Source organism: Entamoeba histolytica, genomic scaffold, assembly GCF_000208925.1.
Source record: "Entamoeba histolytica HM-1:IMSS scf_1104750516509 genomic scaffold, whole genome shotgun sequence".
NCBI classification, from domain to species: Eukaryota; Evosea; order Mastigamoebida; family Endamoebidae; genus Entamoeba; species Entamoeba histolytica.
Window position 1 is genome coordinate 1 of NW_001914962.1, and position 23,385 is coordinate 23,385.

At 25.8% G+C, this 23,385-nt stretch overlaps 7 protein-coding genes across 7 annotated transcripts, besides 3 other annotated features; 6 read left to right on the forward strand and 1 right to left on the reverse strand.

Moving 5' to 3' along the window:
• Window positions 1-157: a repeat region.
• Window positions 158-2,076: 1,919 nt separating this feature from the next.
• Window positions 2,077-6,750: a repeat region.
• Window positions 6,751-7,187: 437 nt separating this feature from the next.
• EHI_016340 (uncharacterized protein) lies at window positions 7,188-10,379 on the forward strand (the record flags this gene model as incomplete). The annotated part of the gene is made up of 1 exon (XM_648419.2): window positions 7,188-10,379. One exon carries the CDS (start codon window positions 7,188-7,190, stop codon window positions 10,377-10,379), a length of 3,192 nt encoding a protein of 1,063 aa, XP_653511.2.
• Window positions 10,380-10,481: 102 nt separating this feature from the next.
• Window positions 10,482-11,471, forward strand: EHI_016350 (uncharacterized protein; the record flags this gene model as incomplete). The annotated part of the gene is made up of 1 exon (XM_648420.1): window positions 10,482-11,471. The coding sequence occupies one exon, from the start codon at window positions 10,482-10,484 to the stop codon at window positions 11,469-11,471; it is 990 nt and encodes a 329-aa protein (XP_653512.1).
• Window positions 11,472-11,629: 158 nt separating this feature from the next.
• Window positions 11,630-13,327, forward strand: EHI_016360 (uncharacterized protein; the record flags this gene model as incomplete). The annotated part of the gene is made up of 1 exon (XM_648421.1): window positions 11,630-13,327. One exon carries the CDS (start codon window positions 11,630-11,632, stop codon window positions 13,325-13,327), a length of 1,698 nt encoding a protein of 565 aa, XP_653513.1.
• A 575-nt stretch (window positions 13,328-13,902) lies between these two features.
• EHI_016370 (uncharacterized protein) lies at window positions 13,903-14,226 on the forward strand (the record flags this gene model as incomplete). The annotated part of the gene is made up of 1 exon (XM_646236.1): window positions 13,903-14,226. The coding sequence occupies one exon, from the start codon at window positions 13,903-13,905 to the stop codon at window positions 14,224-14,226; it is 324 nt and encodes a 107-aa protein (XP_651328.1).
• Window positions 14,227-14,625: 399 nt separating this feature from the next.
• Window positions 14,626-15,174: a repeat region.
• A 517-nt stretch (window positions 15,175-15,691) lies between these two features.
• On the forward strand, window positions 15,692-19,630 carry EHI_016380 (multidrug resistance protein 2, putative; the record flags this gene model as incomplete). Its single annotated transcript, XM_648423.2, has 1 exon — window positions 15,692-19,630. One exon carries the CDS (start codon window positions 15,692-15,694, stop codon window positions 19,628-19,630), a length of 3,939 nt encoding a protein of 1,312 aa, XP_653515.2.
• An 86-nt stretch (window positions 19,631-19,716) lies between these two features.
• On the reverse strand, window positions 19,717-20,366 carry EHI_016390 (uncharacterized protein; the record flags this gene model as incomplete). Its single annotated transcript, XM_648424.1, has 2 exons — window positions 19,717-19,968; window positions 20,028-20,366. 2 exons carry the CDS (start codon window positions 20,364-20,366, stop codon window positions 19,717-19,719), a joined length of 591 nt encoding a protein of 196 aa, XP_653516.1.
• A 283-nt stretch (window positions 20,367-20,649) lies between these two features.
• EHI_016400 (Ras guanine nucleotide exchange factor, putative) lies at window positions 20,650-23,383 on the forward strand (the record flags this gene model as incomplete). The annotated part of the gene is made up of 2 exons (XM_648425.1): window positions 20,650-20,727; window positions 20,837-23,383. The coding sequence occupies 2 exons, from the start codon at window positions 20,650-20,652 to the stop codon at window positions 23,381-23,383; spliced, it is 2,625 nt and encodes an 874-aa protein (XP_653517.1).
• Window positions 23,384-23,385: the final 2 nt, after the last annotated feature.

Below are 23,385 nucleotides of genomic sequence, written 5' to 3' on the forward strand. Positions count from 1 at the left end.
TTAATTTCTCTTGTAAATCTTTGTATTTATTTATTTTATGAATATAATTTAATTCTAAATTAGTATCTTAGCATATAGCAACATCTATGATATATCCTTTCTTTTCTTTCATATTTTGATAATATATATCTTGTATTCTAGCATGGAAAGAATGGTCGAAGAATAATAAAATAAGATAAATAAAATAAGATAAAAACAATGATGTTGTTATTATATTATTATGTTATTTTAGTTTTAATTTTATATTTATTATTTTATTTTTATCTTTTATAAACATCATTCATTTCTTCTTTTTTTCAATTCCTCTTTTCTAATCATCACTAAATTTATTTTATTTCATTCTATTTTCTATATTCTTGTTGTTATTTTATTTAGTTCATCTTTTATCATTTGTCATTTCTTGTTTATTGTATATTTTATTCTTATTCTTTATTTTGTGTTGTGTTATTCTTATTTATCTTTCTTATTATGTTTTGTTTATTATTGTTTAAATAGAAAATAAAAATAAGAATAAAATAAAGAATAAGAAATAATAACATAAATAATATAAATATTTTATCATTTCTTTATTTGTTTCTTATTCTTATTTCTATTACCTTATTCATTTGATTCATAATGAATTAATTCAATGAAATGATACAAATAAATTGTTTATTCATTTCATCTTATTTCTATTTTATTCTTATTTCTTTTCTTATTTATTAAAAACACCCTCATTGGGTGTGAATATTTCAAATGAAATAAAATAAATCATCATTGAATTATGTCTATTTTTAATTTACTATTTCATTCATTGGCAGATGAAGGAATTGTTCATATTCTTCATTGATTTGTTTTTATTATTTTTTAGTTCATTTTCAATTAATCAAGATTGAATCATTTCATTTCAATTACTATGATTTGTTTTGGTGTGAAATAATATTTTCCACAAAGTGCATTTGATATTCCATTATATTCAAATGAATTTTGTTCACATTGTGAGAGTGTTTTATAACTTGCTTTATAAATACAAATATCTCTCCATCCAAATTCAAACAAACAATCATGTGATTGATTACATAACCAAAATGCACGTTTTGTATCTTTAATATCAAATTTCTTCATTCCTTCATTTCTTTCATTTGATTCTAATGAAAATACAAATGATTTTGAATCACTTATCCACTCATCTTTATCAATTTTAGAATTAACATATCCTCCAAATTTATTTCCTTTTGAATCTTCAATAATAATTATTATATGTTCTTTATTCATTATTCTTTGATCAAATACTGATGTATTTTTATTCCAATCATCTTTATCTGAATCAAAGAATATATCAGATATTCTTTTTTCTGTCCATTCTTCTATTTGTTTGATAAAAACCTCTTCCATTTGAATTTAATTTGATGTTTATAAGTTCAAAATATGAATGTTTAAATAGTTAATACACGTTATTAAAATCAAATCAAACATTATTCTATTTTATTTTAAATAAATGTTATTTTTATCATTTTTACAATAACAATAAATATATAATAATATTAATAATATAATAATAATAAAATTATAATATTGTTATTTTCTATAATTAGTTTATTTTTAGTGTTTTTTATTTTTACATTATTTTAAATAACAAAAAAAAATAGAAGAGAAGAAAATTCAATTTTGTTTTATTTTTATTATTTCATCTTTTGTGATTTGAATTTTCATGTTTTATCAACACCATTTCAATCAAATTAATTTAATAAAGATAATAAATGATAAAGAAAAATAAGATAATAAAATAAGAATAAGAAATAAAAGAGAAAAGAAAAGAAATAATTATTATAAATACACAATGAATAAAAGAAATCAAATGAAAGAATCAAATAAAATGATAAAATTACATTAAATAACATACTAGAAGAAATAATCGATACTTTATTTTATTAAAATATTTAATATGAGAAGATATCAATATTGTTAATATTTCTTTTTGTTTATTGAAGATAAAATAAAAAGTATCAAATTATTTTGAAATAAAATAACAAATATTTTAATCATATTTATTTTCTTAATTTATTTTGATTATTCAATAATGGCAATATCAAAAAAAGATGCAATACAGGAGACACCACAAAAAATATAAAAAAATAAATAACCAAAAAAGAAGAAATTCACATCAACCAAGAAATATAAATGATAGAAGAATGAGTGAAAATAGGTATTATCTGTATAGACAGAGATACATGAATAATCACACTAACCATTACAATAACAATTATTACCATAAATATCACAACATAGATGATACAAATCGTTTCACTCATCACTTCATTCATAATCATCGTCATAAACACTTTAATAATAATTTCAACAGAAATAAACAATATCAATATAAGAAAAACAAGTACCACAATAACACTCAAAGAAGGTATAAACAATATTAAAATAAGAAACAAAACAGAAATAAAATAAATGAAATGATTGAAATACAAAACAAAGAATATTGGAAAAAACTCTTTGAAGAAGAAATTAAAATACTTACACCACAAGAAGTAGAAGAAATTAAAAATACCAAGATTAAAGAATATACATCATCAACAATATGGAGAAAATGGTATTTTCTTGCACGAGAAAAAACCAAAACAATCAGAATGGAAGAAGAGACTATTAGTATGACGATGGAAGAAGACAATAATCAATACAACCCAAATGAGATTAATGATAATAGAATATACAATAACTATGTAATGAGTATTGAAAGTGAAGAAGACGATGATAAAGATTCTACGAGAGTAGAAGCTAGGCTTGCTGATGAAAAGAAGATCACTAAAGGAGAGAAGAAGAGACTGGTAGAAAAGGAAGAAGAAAACAGTAAAAAGGAAAAAAAGAGTAGAAGAAATAGAAAAGAAAGTGGAGGAGGATATGAAAGAGAAAGAAGAAATGAAAAAGGAAATACAAATAAAAGAATAAACCATTAATAAACTAACAAAAGATATTATGGCATTAAAGAAGAAGCATAAGAATGAGATAAGCACAAAAAACCACAAGTGCGATAAAAAAATATTCAAATTCCATGCTGAATCTGAAAGAAAAAGGTCTGAAGTAAATAACTTAACACAACAATTACTCTTTCTGAAAGATAAATTATCTAAATTAGAAAATAAAAATACACAAGAAGAAAAAAAGAAAGATGAGGTAACTTACAATATAACAGACTCATCTGAAACACAAATTGTGAATGACCTCACCCCCAATGTGGTAGTAGCTGATGAAATATCATCAAGTGAAGATGATCTTCCAAAAAAAAAGAAAGTTAATGCAGAAATCCATTGAAGAAATTGATATTCAGCATAAGAAGATCACCACATTAGAATTAGACAACCAAAAAAAATGGGGGAAGCAAACAGATAGAAAAGAAGAAATTTTAACACTTTATAAATGTTTTGCTTTGAAATTATTTGAAAGAAAATTAAGATGTCAACTTAAAGAAGAAATAATAGAAAGATTAATACAAGAATTTGGAATTAAAGTAAATGATATTAATGAATATAAAGAAATATTAAAGAAGACATTTAAAATAAAGAATGAAATTAAAAGAGAAATCAATAGAATAATGGAGGAAGAAATAATAAAACATCAATGGAAAGATAATGAATTAAAAGAAATAATATCAAAAGTGAACAAAAAAGAAGAAATAGAAGAAGAGGAGGTAATGAAAATATTTAAAGAAGAAGAAAAGAAAGAACAAGAAGATGTACAATTTATTAACTATTATTACAATAAGAAGAAAATACATCAAATAATCAATATTATTAATAAAAATGAAATATCAATCAATACATTAGATGATTATTATCATTATATTAAATCTGTAGCTTCCACTATTAACATAATTAATAAAAATAAACAAGAAAGAAGTTGAAAGAGAAGTATAGAAAGAATAAAACAAACAAAAATATGTAGATTAAGAGATTTACTTAATAATAAACAATATATGAAATTAAAAAGAATATTACATATTAAGAAATATGATATATATCATATTAAAATAAAAACAAATAAACAAATAAACTATTATAAATACCTCCGAAAGATGAAAATAATAGAAATAGAAGCAAGAAAGAATAATTGGAAAAGAATAAGATGGAATTATAAAATGATGAAATATGGAAAAAGGCAACATCTAAATAAGCCTAAAGAAGATGAATATCCAGATAATATCTCCACTATTAATTTCTGGAAAGGAATCTATGAAACTAATACTAATATAGATTTCCTGAATATTAATTTATATGAAATATTAATTGAAAATAGAATTAATGATAGAATGTTCATAATCACTCCAAATGAATTAGACTGTGCTCTTAAATTTACTGCTTAATTTGAAAGTAAAATGAAATTGACAAAATACAAGGATTTTGGATTAAATATTTAGAACAACCAAAGAAATATTTAATAAAATTATTTAATGAATGGTTAAATAATCCTAATGAAATACCTCCTCACTTTATTCAATGAAGAACAATATTAATATATAAGAAATGAGATAAATTAGAAACACAGAATTACAGACAAATAATTTGTTTAAATTGTTTGTTAAAAGTATATACATCAATATTAAAGATGAAAATAGAAAGCCAGCTGATGCTAAATCCAATTGAAAAACAACTATCATTAAATCAAATTGAATGTAAAAAATATACATATCATCAAAAGAAGGATTGTTATACAACACTATAATCCAACAATTATTATTAAAGGGTAAATGGAAGTGGGTAGAAACATACTATGACGTCTCCAAAGCATATGATAGTATTAATCATCAATGGATTAAACAATGTTTAATTTATTTTAATATCCCACTTGTATTAATTAATAGTATATTATATATATTAATTAATACACAACTTAATTTATATTATAATCAAGAAAGTGTAAGTATAGTTAATGTAGAAAAAGGAATAATACAAATGATAGTTTATCTCCACTCTTATTTGTATTATCTATTGATATATTATCTAAACAATTAGATAAACAAATAAACAAATTAAATATTAAAATGAATGGAGAAGAAAAACAAGTCCAGTTAAACCACATATTGTATATGGACGATTTAAAGATAATGACTAATAGCCTCGATGAAATGGAAAAAGCACACAAATTAACTAAAGAAATATTTAATGCAATAGGATTAAAAATTAATGTAGAAAAGAGTGGGATAATGACTAATATTAATATTCAAATAAATGGAGAATTAGCTGAACTACCAAGAGTAACTAATGATAATCCTTATTAATATCTTGGTATTGAAATAGGAGATAAAGTAAATATTAATAAATAATGTACAAGAATATTAAATGACGTGTCTTCTATTTTATCATCATTAAACACTATGAAATACAGCAGCCTCATTACAATAAGAAAGATTAATAGTGATATAATCTCTAAATTAAGATATGGATTTAGTATTGTCACATGGAAACTAGGAGAATTGGAGAAGATAGATAAACAAATAAGAAAATCATTGATACAACTCCAATTATACAGTAGAAATATCCCAAAAAGTAGATTATATGTTAAAATAAATGAATTGGGATTAGGATTAATGTCAGCAAGAGATGAATGTGCTAAAGAATTATTAAGAATATATTTAAAATATAAGTGGAAATCAAGCACAGAAATAGGAGAAATGATAGAAACAATAAAAGAAAATCCAAATGGAATAATTAAAAGAATGAAGAAAACATTTTGTAAGAAGATTAATTTTAATGAATTAATGGAGATAATAGAATTAAATGAAAGAAAGCACAATGTAAAGGAAATATTTGAATGGGTAAATAATGAATTAAATGATAGATATTTAAGTGAATGGAAAGAAAAGAAATGTGGTGAATATATAAGATGTGCAAATGGCACTTTTAATGATAAGAAATTAACAGTAACCACTTGGAGGTCATTAAATATAAAAAGAAATGCATTTCTCCAAATAGTAAAGATGCAAGAAGGAGTAACTATGACAGGAAGTATTAAATCTAAAATACTCCAAAATGATGCTTTAAAATATTGTAAACATTGTCCTAACACAATTGCATCTATTAGTCATATATTGTTAGGATGTCCTGTAATGAAAAAGAACCAAATATTAAAACATGATTATGTTTGTAAACAAATATATAAACAGATATTAATTACCCATCTTAATGAATTTGATGCTATTGATTTTAATACTCAATAATGTATTAATAATGATGAAATGGTTATAAATTACAATAAAGATTTATTTGTTAGTGACCATTCTTTCCATGCTAGAAGACCAGATATATAATATCAAAATATGAAAGAAAAGAAATGATATATTAATGATGTTGTTATATGTCAAGATAATAATTTAGAATTAAATTATATTCATAAAATAAATAAATAAATACAAAGAATTCAAATAGAAATTAAGAAACAATAGAGAAATAATATATGTAGAAATAATACCTGTTATATTATCAATAAATGGATTAATACATAAAGAGTCTATAATAAGATTAAAATCACTGAAATTACAATTAGACTTTGCCAAAATCCTATGAACAATATTATAAAAAATATGAAAGACTTAATGTTTTACACATTCAATTCTGGCAACACATTAGAAGAAGAACAATCTAATGCGAGCATGATAGAAATGAACTCTATTACACCAATAGAGCATAATGAAGAAACTGAAATAATCACTTCTCAATATTCATAAAATCCAATTGAGGATATATCTATTAATTGACCTTTTTTCTTAACGAATGACTATAAAATATAATCAGAATGAATAGAAATTCAAACATGAGAATAGAATGAAAAATTAAGAAATAGTTAATATAATGTACAACAAATTAATATCTAGTCAAACAAAATTAAAACTATATTTTAATAAATGTACAATGGTAAGAAATAAAAGAAAAATTGTTATATACTTTATTGATATTTAATAAAAAAAAAGTTATAATAATGTTAAGAATAAGATGAATAAAAATGTTGATATTCTAGGATAAAAATGTATGTAATATTAAATATTAACTTCATAATAATTCCTGTTTATTTTTTATATGGAAATAATATTTGTGTTTTATATAACTAAAAATAAAAATTGATTAAAAAAATAAATAAAAAATAAAATGAGTTGGGGTTTTGGGAATGTTTTGAAAATACACAATGAAACACAACTTCTTAGGATTATGGAAGAATTGAATAACGAACGGATTGCAATAACAACAAGCACAGTACAAGACTATTGTATTTTTCATAAAATTAATTTTGATGAATCATTATTTCAGGTTGAATGTTCAAAATTAAATTACTTCAAAATTGATGTAGCATTAAAAGATGTCATGACTTCATCTCCGATGAATGTTATCAATGATTTTCATAAATTAGTCTCAGTTACTACTCATAGAATTCCAAAAGAATTTATTTTCTTTATTGACGAAATAGGATATCAACTAACACCAACATCAATCCTTCAATACGTTAAGAGAGGAACTGAACATGAACCAAGAATACTTGAAAGAGAGTCTAAACAATCTAATGTATGTGTTTGTATATGTTCTGATGGTTCATTTCTTCCTTTATTAGTATGTTTACCAAAAAAATATATAAGTAGTTTAATAGATAAACAATACATTTATTTTTGTGACGCACATTCATTATTTTATTCTTCGTCACATTTTGTTCATTGGGTTTGTGGTTCATTAATTCAAAAAATAAATGCAAAAAGAAAAAAGTATAGATATTATGGTGAAAGTTATATTATACTTAATGTTTATTATAAGCAATATCTTATTCCTTTAATGGATATTCTTCGCCAAAACAAAATTCAACTTTTATTTTCTCCAAAACGATATTTTGACTATACAGAACCAATGGTACAAATCACTTTTATGTTAGAAAAATATATCGTAGAACATTATTTTAATAATGTTATTGGACTTATTGACCAACCTAAATTAAAGGTTGGTGAAATGGTTGAATTTCTTTTAAATTCAAATAAGCTTATTTCAGACTGTTGTGACAATTTCTTCTTTTCATTTAATGAATTCCAAAAACAAACACCTCCAACTGATTCATTTCTCTGTCCTGAACCAGTTCCTTATAATTCAATAGATAAACAGATAATAGAACCTCTTCATAACAAATTAAAATCTTGTAGTTTACCACAGTCTAACCCAATAAAATATTCATCTGTTGATTTCTTTCAGAAACTGGAAGAAATTTATTTTTTGACTACTCAAGAAACAACAAACACTCAACATAATAAACAAGTGACTTTAATAACTGAACCAAAACAAGACTCTTCATGTTCTGAAATAGAAAAACAAAAAACTATATTTCAAGACAAAAGTGTAACAAATAAAGGAACAAATTCAGAGCCAATTTCTATATCGAGTGAAGAAGATTTCACTACCATTCAAAACAAAAATAAAACTATTATTGTATTAGATGATGACCAATTCACAAACCAAATAGATACAAAAGATAAAGAAGAACAAAACAAAGAGAATATTAAAAAGAGCATTGAGACTGAAGGATTTGCTAAGTTAAATATTCTAGAAAATGAAAAAAAAGAAAAGGCTTGTAGTAAAAAACAAAACAGTAATAATAACGTTATTACATCTACGTATAATACTTTTGAAGTTAAAACAAACGACAATACAACACTTTCTCTTCAAGTACAAAAAACTCCAAAAAGAACAAAAGAATTAAATATAAAACAACAGGTATATCTAAGAAAAGAAAAAGAAGAAAATCTCCTGACACAACAACAAAATGAAAAAAGTCAGACAGTATCATCATTGAAAATAAAAAAAGAAGAGACAACTCTTACTATACCTAATCAACAACAAAAAAAGGACGAAGAGACTTTTTGTCATCCTATGGAAGCAGAAAAAATAAAATCAAACAAAATTACTGTTTTGCCAACAGAAAAAAAACATCATATTAATGAAAATGAATATATTGAAATAGAAATTAGAAAAATTCCAATTAAACAAGAAGTCATTGAAGAATTATTTGAAGACATTCAAAATGAAAATAAATTTGAACATATTGAAATAATTAAAGAAGCAAAAAAAATTATTCAAAAACAAAAAGAAATAAAACAAAAAAGAAAAGGTTGTTATTCACCAATTATTTGTATTTCAACAATAGTAAAAGCTATAGAAGAAAGTATTAATAATAATAACACCAATATAATAACAAATATTAAAACAACTTTTAATGAATTAATAACAAAAGAAATAGCAATAACAAAAACTACATTTAAAATGATTTGTGATGAATATTCTCTTTCTAATAACTTTAGAAAAGAATTTTTAAAAGAAACAAATGAATATTGGAAATATAATAAAATTGAACTAAAAAGTCATATTTTAGAAGAAGAACAAATAAACAACTTTCTCAATCAATCTAAACAACTATTAAATAACCTTTCACCTTCACTTTTTATAAATATTATTGATATTGGAAAACAAACTTATGAAAAAGAATTAGAAGTATTAACAATATCAGATAAGAAATATTGGTTAGATGTTGAAAGTAGAATGTCATGGATTATTTGTGGTATTACTGGAAGTGGTGAAGAAATTCCTTCATTGTGTTGTTTACCAAAAACAGAAATTGAAGAATTAAAATTAGTTTTTGAGTATAACACAATATTTGTTGAACAAGAAATACCTGGAATAAATAAAAAGAATATTAATTTATGGATGAAAGAATCTATTATTCCTTGGATTAATTTCATAAAAAAACGAGACAATATTAATACTGAAGCAGTTATAATGTTAGAAGAAGGAATGAATAATTTTTTTGATTATGAAGAACTTAACAAACAAAAGATAAAATTATTAATTGTTCCAAAAGGAGGAAAAAATATTATGCCAATAACAAAATTAGAAAATAAAATTGAATTAGAATGGCTCAGTTGGGGAGAATTAAGTAAAAGAAACAAACAAACATTTAGTTTTGGAGTATTGAACATTCTTAAATATTTAACAAAACAAGAAATTAAGGAAATGTTTGATAAAATAATGATAAATAATAACCAAACATTCTCATTAACAAAAAATGTTATTTTTGAAATTTCTATCCCAAAACTTATCACTAATGATTTTGACAAAATTAATCTATCTATCGAAGATAATATTGATGCTATAACAACATTCAACCTTAAAAATATGGAACCTTATTTAAAAAATATTATTACAAAAATTATTACCTCTTCACAATTCTCAAAACTTAAAACAAAAGGAAGTCAAATAGAGTATTGTTTTAATCAATATCCATTATACGCTGAAAAATTACTTCAATGTATGAGAATAAATTCAACTAATAGTAAACAACAATCCTTTCCTGAAAAAAAAGAAAATGATTAAAAAGTGTTTCTGTTTTATATCTCACGACTTAATAACTTAATAACATCTTTCAGGGTTTTTCAAAAACATAAAAAAAAAGAAACTTGATAAATACAAAGAAAAATGGCAGAAGAAGAAACAGTTAAAATTGATGAAGTAATTAACGAAAAAGAAAGAAAGAAATTAGAAAAGAAAAAGAAAAGGGAGGAAGAAGAAAAAGCTAAGCTTGAAATGATGACTGAAGAAGAAAAAATTGCTTACAATAAGAAAATGGAAAAAATTAAACAACAAGAAGAACGTGCTGAGTCTAAACAACACCAAGAACACAAAAAACAACAACATAAAGTTATAAGTGAAGAAGGACCTAAAAAAGTCAAAAAATCAAAACCACAACCACCACCTACTGCTTTCCAATTACATAAAGCTGATACTGAGTTAGGAAACAAACCATGGAAAGAACTATCTGTTGAACAAAAACAAAAATTCTTAACAATGGAAAAAGAAAAAAAAGCTGAGTATGATGAAGCAATGAAAGAATATCAAGAAACTCAAGAAGTCTTAAACAGAGCAGCTGAAAAGAAAAAGGCAAAAAAAGTAGTAAAGTCAAAAAAAGGAAAAAAAGAAGAAAGTTCTGATGAAGAAAGTGAAGAAGAAGAAGAAAAAAAACCAGTCAACAAAGAAACAAAAAAAGCAGTTAAAAAGACTACTAAAAAGAAAAATAAAAAAGGAAAGAAAAGGGAAGAAGATGATGATAGTGATGATGACAAATATGAATTAGGTAAATTAAATGAAACAATTCCTGAACCAAAAAAGAAAGGCAAAGGTAAAATTGTTGAAATTAGTGATATTCCTAAAAAGAAAGGAGGAAAAAGTTCAGTTGATGATGATTTTATGGCTGCATATCTTGGAATGCAACACAATAGAATTGGAGGAGAAGGTGTTATTGATCTTGATGAATTGATTAGAAAAACTGAGGAAGATCAAAAAGCTGATGAAGAGGCAACAATTGCCAAAACAGAAAAAGCGGAAAAGAAAGAGAAAAAAAAAGAAAAGAAAGTTACAAAAAGAAAGAAAGTAGAGATGGTAGATTTCTCTTCTGTTGTAAAGAAGTAGAAAAGGATAGGACAAGTAAATATGCAGTGAATGAAATAAAACAAAAGGAATTAAATTTATTATTAATTTCCTTAAAAATTTTATTTATAATTTTAAAATAATAAATTTAATTGTTTAAAATAAAAGAGAAAAATAAAAGAAAAAAGAAAAAGGAAGATATGGAAGAAGAAACACAACATAATGAAATTTACCATAATACATTAAAAAAAACTATTGAACAAATGGAACATAAAAGTATTAAAGAAAGGGTAATGGAAAATACATTTCAGTTGTTTCTTATTCTTTCTGAGTTTCATCAAAAACAATATCAAATGAAAAGTGTTTTTCTCAACGGGTTAACTCTTTTTTTAATACAAGTTATTAAACATAAATATACTCATAATGCTACTCAATTTAAAAATGAAATTGTTATGAAAGAGTTTGAAGATCAAACAATTCAAAATGAATTTATTAATTGGTGTAATAAAACAATTGCATTATGTACTTTAAATGATAATTATTTAAATATATTATTCAATTATTATTCTATAATAATTTTTGATATTCAACATTACTTTGAAATTTTTAGTCAATATGATTCTAAAGCTTGTAAATGGTTAAATTCATTTAAAGAATTACTAACACAATTTTTTAATATCCCTTGTTCATTCGATCCTTTGACACTAAATAAACAAATAAATAGACCAATTGATTTGGATAATTCTAACAACTCAAAAGAAAGAATTTCATCTGAAGATGATGTGTTACCAAAAGTTCAAGAGATAGAAAATGATTTAGTGCTTTTTGAAGACACCAATGCAGCAAAAGTTAGTAAAACAACAACAAAAACTGGGACAGTAGTGCGAGAAATTGAAGGAGAAAAAGATATGCTTGAACGATTCAAAGGAAGTTATTTAAATGAGCCATTAGGACAATTAAGATCAAAAAGTGAATGTGATACTCAAAAGTTATGTTTGAGGAATAGAGATTTCAATGGATTTAGTTTTAGGTCACCATTCATATCTCGACTAATTGCTCATGAAGAAATAACAGATGATGAACAAAGTGAGAATAGTTTTGAAAGAAGAGAAAAAACTACTCCAAATGAAATAAATGAAGAAGAACAAAAAATGAATGAAATGATTCTCAAAACACAAAAAGAAATGGACCGTCAAATGAAAGAAAGAGAAGATAAAAGTTTACAAACTACTTCTTTATTACATAACCAACAATCATGTGATAAATCCTCATTAATATCAGATGAAATAAATAAAGAGAAATCTCTAGAAAAACAGGAAAAAAAAGAACCAATTCAACCTGTTTCCATTCAAAAAGAGAATATTCATAAAAAATTTCAAAATGATGAAAGTGAATCACTTATTCATTTCCAAATTAAAAAATTGTTTTATTCAACTGTTGATTCTGTTGTAATAAAAATAAAACAAAAATTCATTGAGATTGTTGATGGAAAAAAAAGAGGAAATCCAATAAGTTGTGTTTTTGATTGTGATGATGAAGGATTAAATATGAAGTGTAGTTATCGAGTTTATGTTTATCCATTTGAACAAAGTATTTTTGATCAACAAACATATCACCATATTCAAACAGAAATCATTAAAAATAAAGGTCTTGTGTCAAATTATCTCATTACAATAAATAATACAAAACATCCAATTGTATTTGTTTGTCCAGCAACTCGAATATCAATGTGTTTATTACCAAAAAAGACTTGTGTAAAACAACCAAACCTCACAGTTATTTTTCCAATTCCAATTTATCCAGAAAAGAATAATTATTATGTTGTTTACCATAATTATTTGAGAAGACGTGATGAAAAAGATATAATTAGCTTTCATGTAGTTTTTAACGAAAAATAACTTTTGACGTTATTATAATTTTATTAATTAATATCATTAGTTATATAATAATTAGTATTTTGTTATGAAATAAAAATCTTCTCTTTTTAAGTTCTTGAACTTTTCATTATTTTTATTTTCTGATTGTCAACAAGAAGATTGTCGAAGACCTCAGACTCAGAAATGATTTGAACAAATCAGTGTCTTGTAAAAAATTTATAAAAATAAAGTCATTCGAGATTGATTCTAACGTCTTCTTTATTTAAGAAAGAAGAAAGTGTAAATGATATAACTCTATGTCAAATAATTTATTCTGAGAGGATAAATAAGAGGGGAGAGACAGATATAAATTTACAATGAAGCACTTTTATGGTAGATATCATATGAATTTTATATGAAATTTCTTAACATCCCATTGGGTGGAATATTATCACTTGTCCATTATTGGACAAACAAGACAATGACTTGGAACTGATTAGACAAGCTACGAACATTCTGTGTTTAAAGTCCAAAGATCTTCAGTTATTCGAATTGCTTCTTTGGATAATGAAAGACAGTAAAATGAGATTGATGTGAACTGTGGGACAACATTCTTGATGTCACTTTCACAATTCACACCAGTTGACAGTCAGAGGTATTATGTCATTTCAGCATATGGGAATAAAAGGGAAGAAGCAAAAACAGAAAGAGAAGCAGTAACTAAGCCAAATCTAATTAAAGAACGGAAGTACAAAAAGAAAAGATGGGATTCTCGATTAAAGGTTGAAGCAGTGAAGAAAGCTGAGGAACTAGGATTAACACATGCAACAAACCATCTTCAGAAAACATATCCTGGGTTGTATTCAGATTTATGTCCAAGTACATTACAGTATTGGGTTCAACAATCAAATGTAATGAAAAAGAAAATCATACGAGCTTAATAATTATGTTTATTCATTTTTGTTTTTATTCATATTAAACTTTGTTTTATTTAACAAAAATTATTTAAAGAATAGTAAATCTGTTTTTAGAATTAGGTATTTTATTTTATTGTCATACTTTTATGTTTTGAATAACAAATTTTTATTTTTTTTTTGTTTTTAAATAAGGCATTACTTTCTATGAAGAGATACATAAGTGTTACAATAAATATACCTCTTTTTTAGCTTCCAATCCTTTTTTCAGACTTATGCTATTTTCAAAAGTTGAAGTTGGTTTTAAAAATAAATCATTTTTAATTTTTATCGTTTATTATTGCATAATCAATTTAATGTTTAGTGATTCAAATTATGAATTACACACTTAAAAATCATTCTGTCTCATTTGTAAATGAAAAATAAATAAAAATTAGTTAATTAAGTATTAATAGAATTTTCATCTATTCTTCCTAGCTCAGGGGAGACTAATCCCATCCCTGAGCTTATTAAAAAAGAGTAATCTCTTTGTTAAACCTATTCTTTATGTTTTTCTTGCAAAATGAGGAAACCACTTCTTTGCTTTATTTCTTCCTATTAAGGTTTTTTCAAACTTCTTCTGCTTATTTCTTCTTTTTAAGCCTTTGTTTGTTTTCTGCCTTAATTTTCAGGAATTTCATTTTTCTTATTTTATGAATGGGAGAAGGAATCATTTTATTACTACTGTATTACTTTGACTAATCTTCTTTTTAGTCTTACTTTGACTAATCTTCTTTTAGTCATACCCACACTTCAGTAGATTCTTATATTACATCCATGTAATATTCTACTGTATTCTCTTGCTGCACCCTTTGCAGCATTCCCTAATACATTCCTAATTCAAAGGCACCGTCATAACCAGATAATAACTGGGAGAGTCGAAGAATGAATTTGTACTAATGTTTGTGTGTGGTGTTTCAGACGTGCCACCTTCGATCTCTCATTTGTAAATGAAAAATAAACAAAAAAAAAATAAAAAACTTCTGTTTAATAAAAATTGTTGGCATCTTAGTTTTACAATAATAGTACTAAGTCTAATTTGACATAATTTATATACCATTTTTATCGTATTAATTCTATTTTTAATTCTTCTGCTATAATTGAAGTAAAAGTAATAAAATCAAATAACACAAATTTTTAATAACATAAAAATGATATAAATGGTAATAAAGAAATACAAATAACTAAATTAAGAAATAAGTGATGAGGGAGTGGAAAAAAGGTTTTTAGGTTAAGTGAAAATTGCTACAAAAAAAAAAAAACAGCAGTATTAAATAATGAAATTCTATTTATATAAACAGAAAAAGTCAATTTGAAGGACTACTGTTGAAAGTATCTAGCGTGAATGAAAGAAGAAAAGTAGGTTTAAGTGCTAAAATAATAATTAAAATCACTCTAAGATGAGTATTTAAACTCGAAAATATTATGACATATTCATTAAAAAGTATTACATATGATTAGTAATCCTAGTGAAACAAAAGTATCAAATTTTGACGACTTTTCTGTGTTTGATGTTACTCCTGATCCAGATGAATTAGCTAGAAAACATAAAAAACCAAATGATCATGGAAGTGTATCAATCAAAGAGTTATATAGATATGCAGGTTTTATTGATTATATTTTATTAATTGGTGGAATTATTGGTGCTATGGCTGCAGGTGTTTTACAACCAATGCAAATGTTGGTTATGGGTGATATGATGGATACATTTGATACATCTTCTATGCAAAATATGGATTTTAGTAATATTTCAAAAGCAGAACAAATTGAAATGAATTATGAATTAACTGCTTCTGTTGCAGATACTATTAATGACCTTGTATTAAAGATGATCTATTTTGCTATTGGTACAACTGTTGGTATGTTCTTAATGCATTTCTGTTTCTTTGTATTATCTGAGAGACAAGGAATTAAAATTAGAATGTTATATTTCAGAGCATTGTTAAGACAAGATGCTGGTTGGTATGATTTCCATGAATCTGGTGAATTAACTTCTAGAATTGCTTCTGATGTCCAACAAATTCAAGATGGAATGTCTCAAAAGTTTGGAGTTTTATTCCAAACAATATGTGGTTTTATTGCTGGATATGCAATTGGATTCTCTAAATGTTGGGATCTTACTTTAGTTATCATGGCAGTCACTCCATTTATGTTAATTACTGTATTATTTTTAGGTTTCTTTGCAACAAAGTTTACTGCAAAAGGAGAAAATAGTTTAAGTGACGCTGGTGCTATTGCTGAAGCTACAATTGGTAATATGAGAACAGTTCAATCACTTGGTCAAGAACATGAATTTGCTGATGCTTATGATAAAAAAATGGATTCAATTAAAAAGTATTATATTCTTAGAGCTCAAGTTGTTGGTGTAGGACTTGGAATGTTATTGTTCTTTATGATGGGTTCATTAGCTCTTGGTTCTTGGTATGGCTCATTAGTCATTAGGGGTAAAGGTGCAAGTAAAGATTGTTCTGCTGGTACTGTTATGGTTGTCTTTATGTCTGTATTAATGGCTACAATGAGTATTGCCCAAGTTGCAATGCCAATCAATGCTTTATCTACTGCTCAGGCTGCTGCATATAGAATTTATCAAACAATTGATAGAATACCAGATATTGATTGTAGATCTACAGCTGGATTAGTTCCAACTGAGTGTATTGGAAATATTAAATTAGAAGATGTTCAATTTAGATATCCAACAAGACCAAATAAACAAATTCTTGGTGGACTTGACCTTGAAATTAAGAAAGGAGAAACAGTTGCATTAGTAGGAGCATCAGGATGTGGTAAGTCAACTACAATTCAATTAGTCCAAAGAGTCTATGATCCAGTTGGTGGAAAAGTAACATTAGATGGAAATGATTTAAGAGAGTTGAACTTGAAATGGTTAAGAAATCAAATAGGATTAGTTGGACAAGAACCTATTTTGTTTGCATGTACTATTAGAGAAAATATTATGCTTGGAGCTAAAGATGGAGAAACACCAACTGAAGAAGAGATGATTGAATGTGCTAAAATGGCAAATGCACATGAATTTATTTCTCATCTTCCAGAAGGATATGATACAATGGTAGGAGAAAGAGGAGCTGCATTATCAGGAGGACAAAAACAAAGAATTGCTATTGCACGTGCATTGATTAGAAAACCTACAATTTTATTACTTGATGAAGCTACATCAGCACTTGATACACAAAGTGAAAAGATTGTACAACAAGCACTTGAAAAAGCTAGTCAAGGAAGAACAACAATTATTGTAGCACATAGATTAACAACTGTTAGAAATGCAAATAGAATTTGTGTATTCCATCAAGGAGAAATTATTGAACAAGGAACACATCAAGAATTAATGGATTTGAAAGCAACATATTATGGATTAGTTAAAAGACAAAGTATGGAAGAAGAAGTTGATCAAGAAACAGTTGAAAATGACTTAAAGAAATTTAGAGAACAAGAAGATAAAGAGGCAGAACAAGGAATACTTCATAAAGAAGAGAGTAGTACATTAGAAAGTAGTGATGTTGTTGAACGATTAACAAAAGAATATGAAGCTGAAACAAAATACTTAAAGCACTCAAATAGATTTGTATTATTAAGAGTATTATTAAATAATTTCAGACATGAATGGTTGTTATCATTTTTAGGACTTATTGGAGGAATTGGTGCAGGTGCAGTATTCCCATTTTATATGATTCAATTTATTGGACTCTTGATGACATTGATGGGAATGAGTCCTGATGTTGAACCAACAACAGAACAACTCCATACTGTAAGAAATAAATGTATTTGGATTCTTCTCTTTGGATTAGCAGTATTTGTAACAACATATATGTATCTTGGATTATTCTTATCAGCAGGAGAAAAGATGATTGTTAGATTAAGAAAATTATTATACTCAGCATTATTAAGACAAAACATTTCTTATTATGACAGAAAAGAAAATATGGTTGGTAAAGTTACAACTCGACTTGCATCTGATCCAACAACATTAAAAGGTATTTCAGGTGAACGAGTAGGTAATGTTGTTAATACTCTTTCTTCTGTAGGGTTTGGAGTAGGAATAGCATTTTATTATGATTGGAAAGTAGCTTTGTGTGTTATGGCAATTGCACCAGTCTTAATTGTTATTGTCTTCTTAAATGGAAAATTAAATTCAATTCAATCATCTCCAGCAACTGCTGCATATGAACAATCTGGAATTACATTAGTAGAAGCTGTTGAATCAATTAAGACTGTTCAGTCATTAACAAGAGAAGATTTCTTCTATAATAAATTTGCAGCTGATTTAAAACGACCCAAAAAGAATATCCTTCGATGGGGTCCAACATTGGCATTTGTTTCTGCAGCTAATACTTTTGTAACAAGTTGTATTAGTGCCTATTCATTCTATATTGGAACTTATTTAATCAAAAAGAAGAGTGATTATAATATGGAATTTTTACCATTCACTGCTCAATTTATGGATAGTTTTACTAAGATGCAAAAGGCAATGATGTCAATTATGATGGCAGCAAATAGTTGTGGTAATTTAGGTCAAATGATTCCTGATGTTGGAAAAGCTATTGAAGCAGCAAAGAATACATTTGATGTTCTTGACAGAAAACCAAGTATTGATTGTTATAGTGAAGAAGGTGAAACATTTAATGATGTTAAAGGTGAAATTGAATTTAAAGACATTTGTTTCAGATATCCAACAAGACCAGACAATGCTGTTTTGAAAGGTATTTCATTTAAAGCAGAACAAGGAAAAACAATTGCATTAGTAGGAGCATCAGGATGTGGTAAATCAACATCAATTCAATTGATTGAAAGATTTTATGATCCAACATATGGAGATGTATTATTAGATGGACATAATATCAAAGATTTGAATATTCATTTCTTAAGAAGTCAAATTGGAATGGTAGGACAAGAACCAGTATTATTTGCTGAAAGTGTTATAGATAATATTAGAAGAGGAGTACCTAAAGGAGTTGAAGTAAGTAATGAACAAATTTATGCTGCTGCTAAAATGGCAAATGCACATGACTTTATTTCAGCAATGCCAGAAGGATATAACACAATGGTAGGTGATAGAGGTGCACAAATTTCAGGAGGACAAAAACAAAGAATTGCTATTGCACGTGCATTGATTAGAAATCCAAAAGTGTTATTACTCGATGAAGCTACATCAGCACTTGATTCAGAAAGTGAAAAGATTGTACAAGATGCACTTGACAAAGCAGCAAAAGGAAGAACAACAATTGTAATTGCACATAGATTATCAACTATTCAAAATGCAGATCAAATATGTGTTATTATGAGAGGAAAAATTGCAGAAAGAGGAACACATCAAGAATTAATAGATTTGAAAGGATTTTATTATACACTTGCTATGCAACAATTTGGAACAGTTTAATGATGTAGTACAATAATGTTGATTTACTAATTTATTTTTTATTAAAAAAATATAAAGTTTTAATTTTAAAAATAAAAAACATTGAATCAGAATGGTGCTAAATCATCTTCATTAGGAAGAAGTGGGTCTGTTTCTTGGTCTTCTAAATGAGCTTTATTACTTTTTGTTATCCAATAAAGACAAAACAGAAGAGACTCAATGAATAATATAAGTAATAAGAAAATAATTGACATATAACCTAATGACTTCAAACCAATTCCAACTGCTTTATAACAATTCCTTCCTCTAGGTGTTGTAACATTACAATCATAATAATGATTCCACCCACAACATTTGAACTGAAAATATGAACATCATCAATGTCATAAAGATTTTATAAAAAAAACATAAAACAAACATTACGTTCAACTGAATGTAATTGAAGAGATTGGTCATTAACTTTTTTTACATTATAAATTAATCTAATAGAAGTAATTATTAAAACAATAGTAAATAATACTGTGAAACATTCTAACAAAATAGAAAATTTCTTTGGATAAGTGTCACTCATAAAATATCCAGAAATTACTCCAATAATTCCAGTGACAATAAATGAAAATCCAACTGAAATAAGTCTTATTCCAATAAAGTCTTGTTTCATATATTTAATAGAAGTAATAAGTCCAATTAATAAGAATAATAAACTCATAACAATTTGTGATATACATAAAATTTTCTTTGATTGATTTTTGTTCATTAAATTAATTTTAAAGTTTTTTTTTTAGATACTTTTTATTTTTTTATTTTTTTTGAGAATTTTCTTAGCAGAAAAAGAATAAAACAAAACTAAAATATCTTCATTTTAAAGAAGATACAAAACAAGATAATTTGAAAAAACAAAAAAGAAATATTAAAAAAAAAAAATAACATGACACAAACTTTTAGAAAATAAAACACCTTTGAGGAACCAAAGGGAATTTTCTGTTCTTAAAATTATTTGATTTTTTCATACTTGGAAGAACCAACTAGAAAATATAGTTATGAACTATTCAACACGGGGGATCCAAGAAATTACCCATGACATTTATTCACTTATTGGAAAAGTTCAACAAGGCATTGTTTGCTCTTATCATAATACTTATTTCTATTTTTTTTTATTTATTTTCATTACTCTTCTGATTATTTACAATCTCATTTTAAAATGAAAAGAAATGTATTTATAAGTAGAAAAAAGAAGGAGAAGAGGAGTTTAACATAACCAACAAAATAAGTGAATTAATTGATGAACTCAGTTATTGTATTCCTTTTACTCCATCAATACAAGACAAAGTTATTAATGCGTTTAATACCCTTGATTCATGTTCTGAAGATGGTGCTGATCTTTTAGGGAATTTACTCTCTATTCAAACTATTGTTGTTGAAATTACAGGAATTTTACCACCACCCCCTCCAAGAAAGAAATCAGGGTTTTCTTCTATTAAACCCACTGAGAAAAATACAAAACATCGCTCATCTGGGTTTTTAAATAGACAAGGAAAATTTAATTATGCATCTCCTTCAGTTGCCCAAAGCCAGAAACCATTTTTAAGAAGAGAAAGTAGTAGTACTCTATCATCCTCTTCATTAATTAATTCAAGAAGTTTAACTTGTTCAGAACATTCACTCATTCAAACTAATCAATATGTAGATATTATGAAATGTCTTCCCCCTGATGCAACTATAGAACAGATTGAATATATATTAAATAGAGTAAAAGAAATGTTAGAAAAAAGAAAAAAAGAATTAGAAATTAAACTTATTAAACCTAATTACTCACAAGTATTTAAATCATCAAAACATGGAGATATTGTTTCTGTTTATCGTGAATGTCAAGCAAATGCAACTGCGAACAAAATTATTTCAGGAATGAATATCAAAGATGCAATTAAACAATATTATGAAAGTATTGATATATTTTCTATGGAAAGAAATGGATTACCAACACAATTGGATGTGGCAGGATTTGCTATCAGAAAAAGTTCTACTAAAATGAGAATTATTGCAGCCATGACACGACAAACACATTTTTTAAAACAACATGAAATTGAAAATGATGATATGTGGTTGAGAATGGAAGAGTATGAAAAAATAGCATATATAGAACTAATAAAAGTCACAGCAACAGTCCCTTCATTAATTGAAGATATTACATGTTTTGGTGCATTAGAAAAATTTACTGAATTAGAAATTGCGGCAAATGCTTTAAAAGAGGCATGTGTTCAATTAGTCAATTTTGTTCCACAAGTTTTTCTAAAAGCTGCTCAAGTAGTAGGAGAAAGAATGGAGCAATATTTTGTTGAAGCAACAGAAGATATGAAAGATATTTTTAGTAGCTCAATTTCTAAATTAAAGGAAATTGATATTCATTCTGGAAGAACGTCGAGTGGAATTATTGCTGTTGAGAGTGCATCAAAAGCACTTCAAGCTGCAGGATCAGAATTATTAGGTGTTGTATGGGAAATTATTCATTTTAAACCAAAAGATGAAGGAAAAATGACATTCCAACCATATGAAAAAGCTGTTTTGAGAATTGACCGTGGATATCGTTTAGAGCATATTTGTTTACTAGAATTAATAGCTATTTGTACTTCTGTGATGAATAACTTAAGATTATACATTGCTGCATTAAAGACTCTTGGAGAAAATAATGTTTCATTGACATCAAAAATTAATTGTAGTGATAGTTTGAAAGTTATTAGTATAAAAGGAAAGGTTGTTGCTGGTGGATTAATTGGACTACTAATTGAAGGAAGAAATAATGATACTGTTAAAGATGTTATATATTCAGTATTAGCCCATTATGGTGGACAGATTGGAGAAATACTAAGAAAATTACCACAAGAACATTGTGCGGTTATTACTCAAACAATCATCCAAACACTTTATAATGAGATAAATATTCCTCAGGTTTGGGAATTCCTTAATGAAGGAAACTCTCCAATGAATGAAGCATTAAAAGTAAGAATGAGTACAGCAGAAGATATTATGAAAAAAGAACGTGCACGGTGTATGTCTCCAATATATGATTTTTTTGTTCCATCAGAGCCAAAATCACCATTAATTTTATTGGCTGAACTTGACTCAATGACTATTGCAAGGCAATTAACTGCAATTTCATTTGACCAATATTTTAAGCTTAGAACAAATGACTTTTTCTCTAAAGGAACATCAATTCAATTGATCCAAGCAAGAATAAATGATTTAAGTAATTGGACATGCAACTCAGTATTATCCTTCACAGATTTTGAAAGTAGAGCATTTATGAAAAATCATTTTATTGAAATCTTAAAAAAATTACAAGAATTAGGAGACTTTAACTCTGCATTTGGAATATTTGATGGATTGCTTCATATCTCTATTGTTTTTGGAACAAAATACATTTCAGAGAAAGCGAATAAATTTATTGATGAGACAAGTAAATTATATGGAAATTTTAAAAGCCTTAAAGTAGCATATAAAAAACATTCACTTTGTATTCCATATATTGGTTCAGTGTTAGAATCAATTGAAGAAATAAAACGTGAAGAACCTTTCTTTTATCAACAGAAAGGAGAAGATGAAAAATATATAAATTTTGTTCAGTCAAAAGAGATTTATGAAGTTGTAGTAGATTATTTAAAATATCAAAAAGAAGATTATTACATTGCAAAAATAGAACCGTTACATTCATATTTAACAAATTTGCCTTGTTTTGATCAGAGTGTATTAGATAAATTAAGAGAATATCATGAATAACA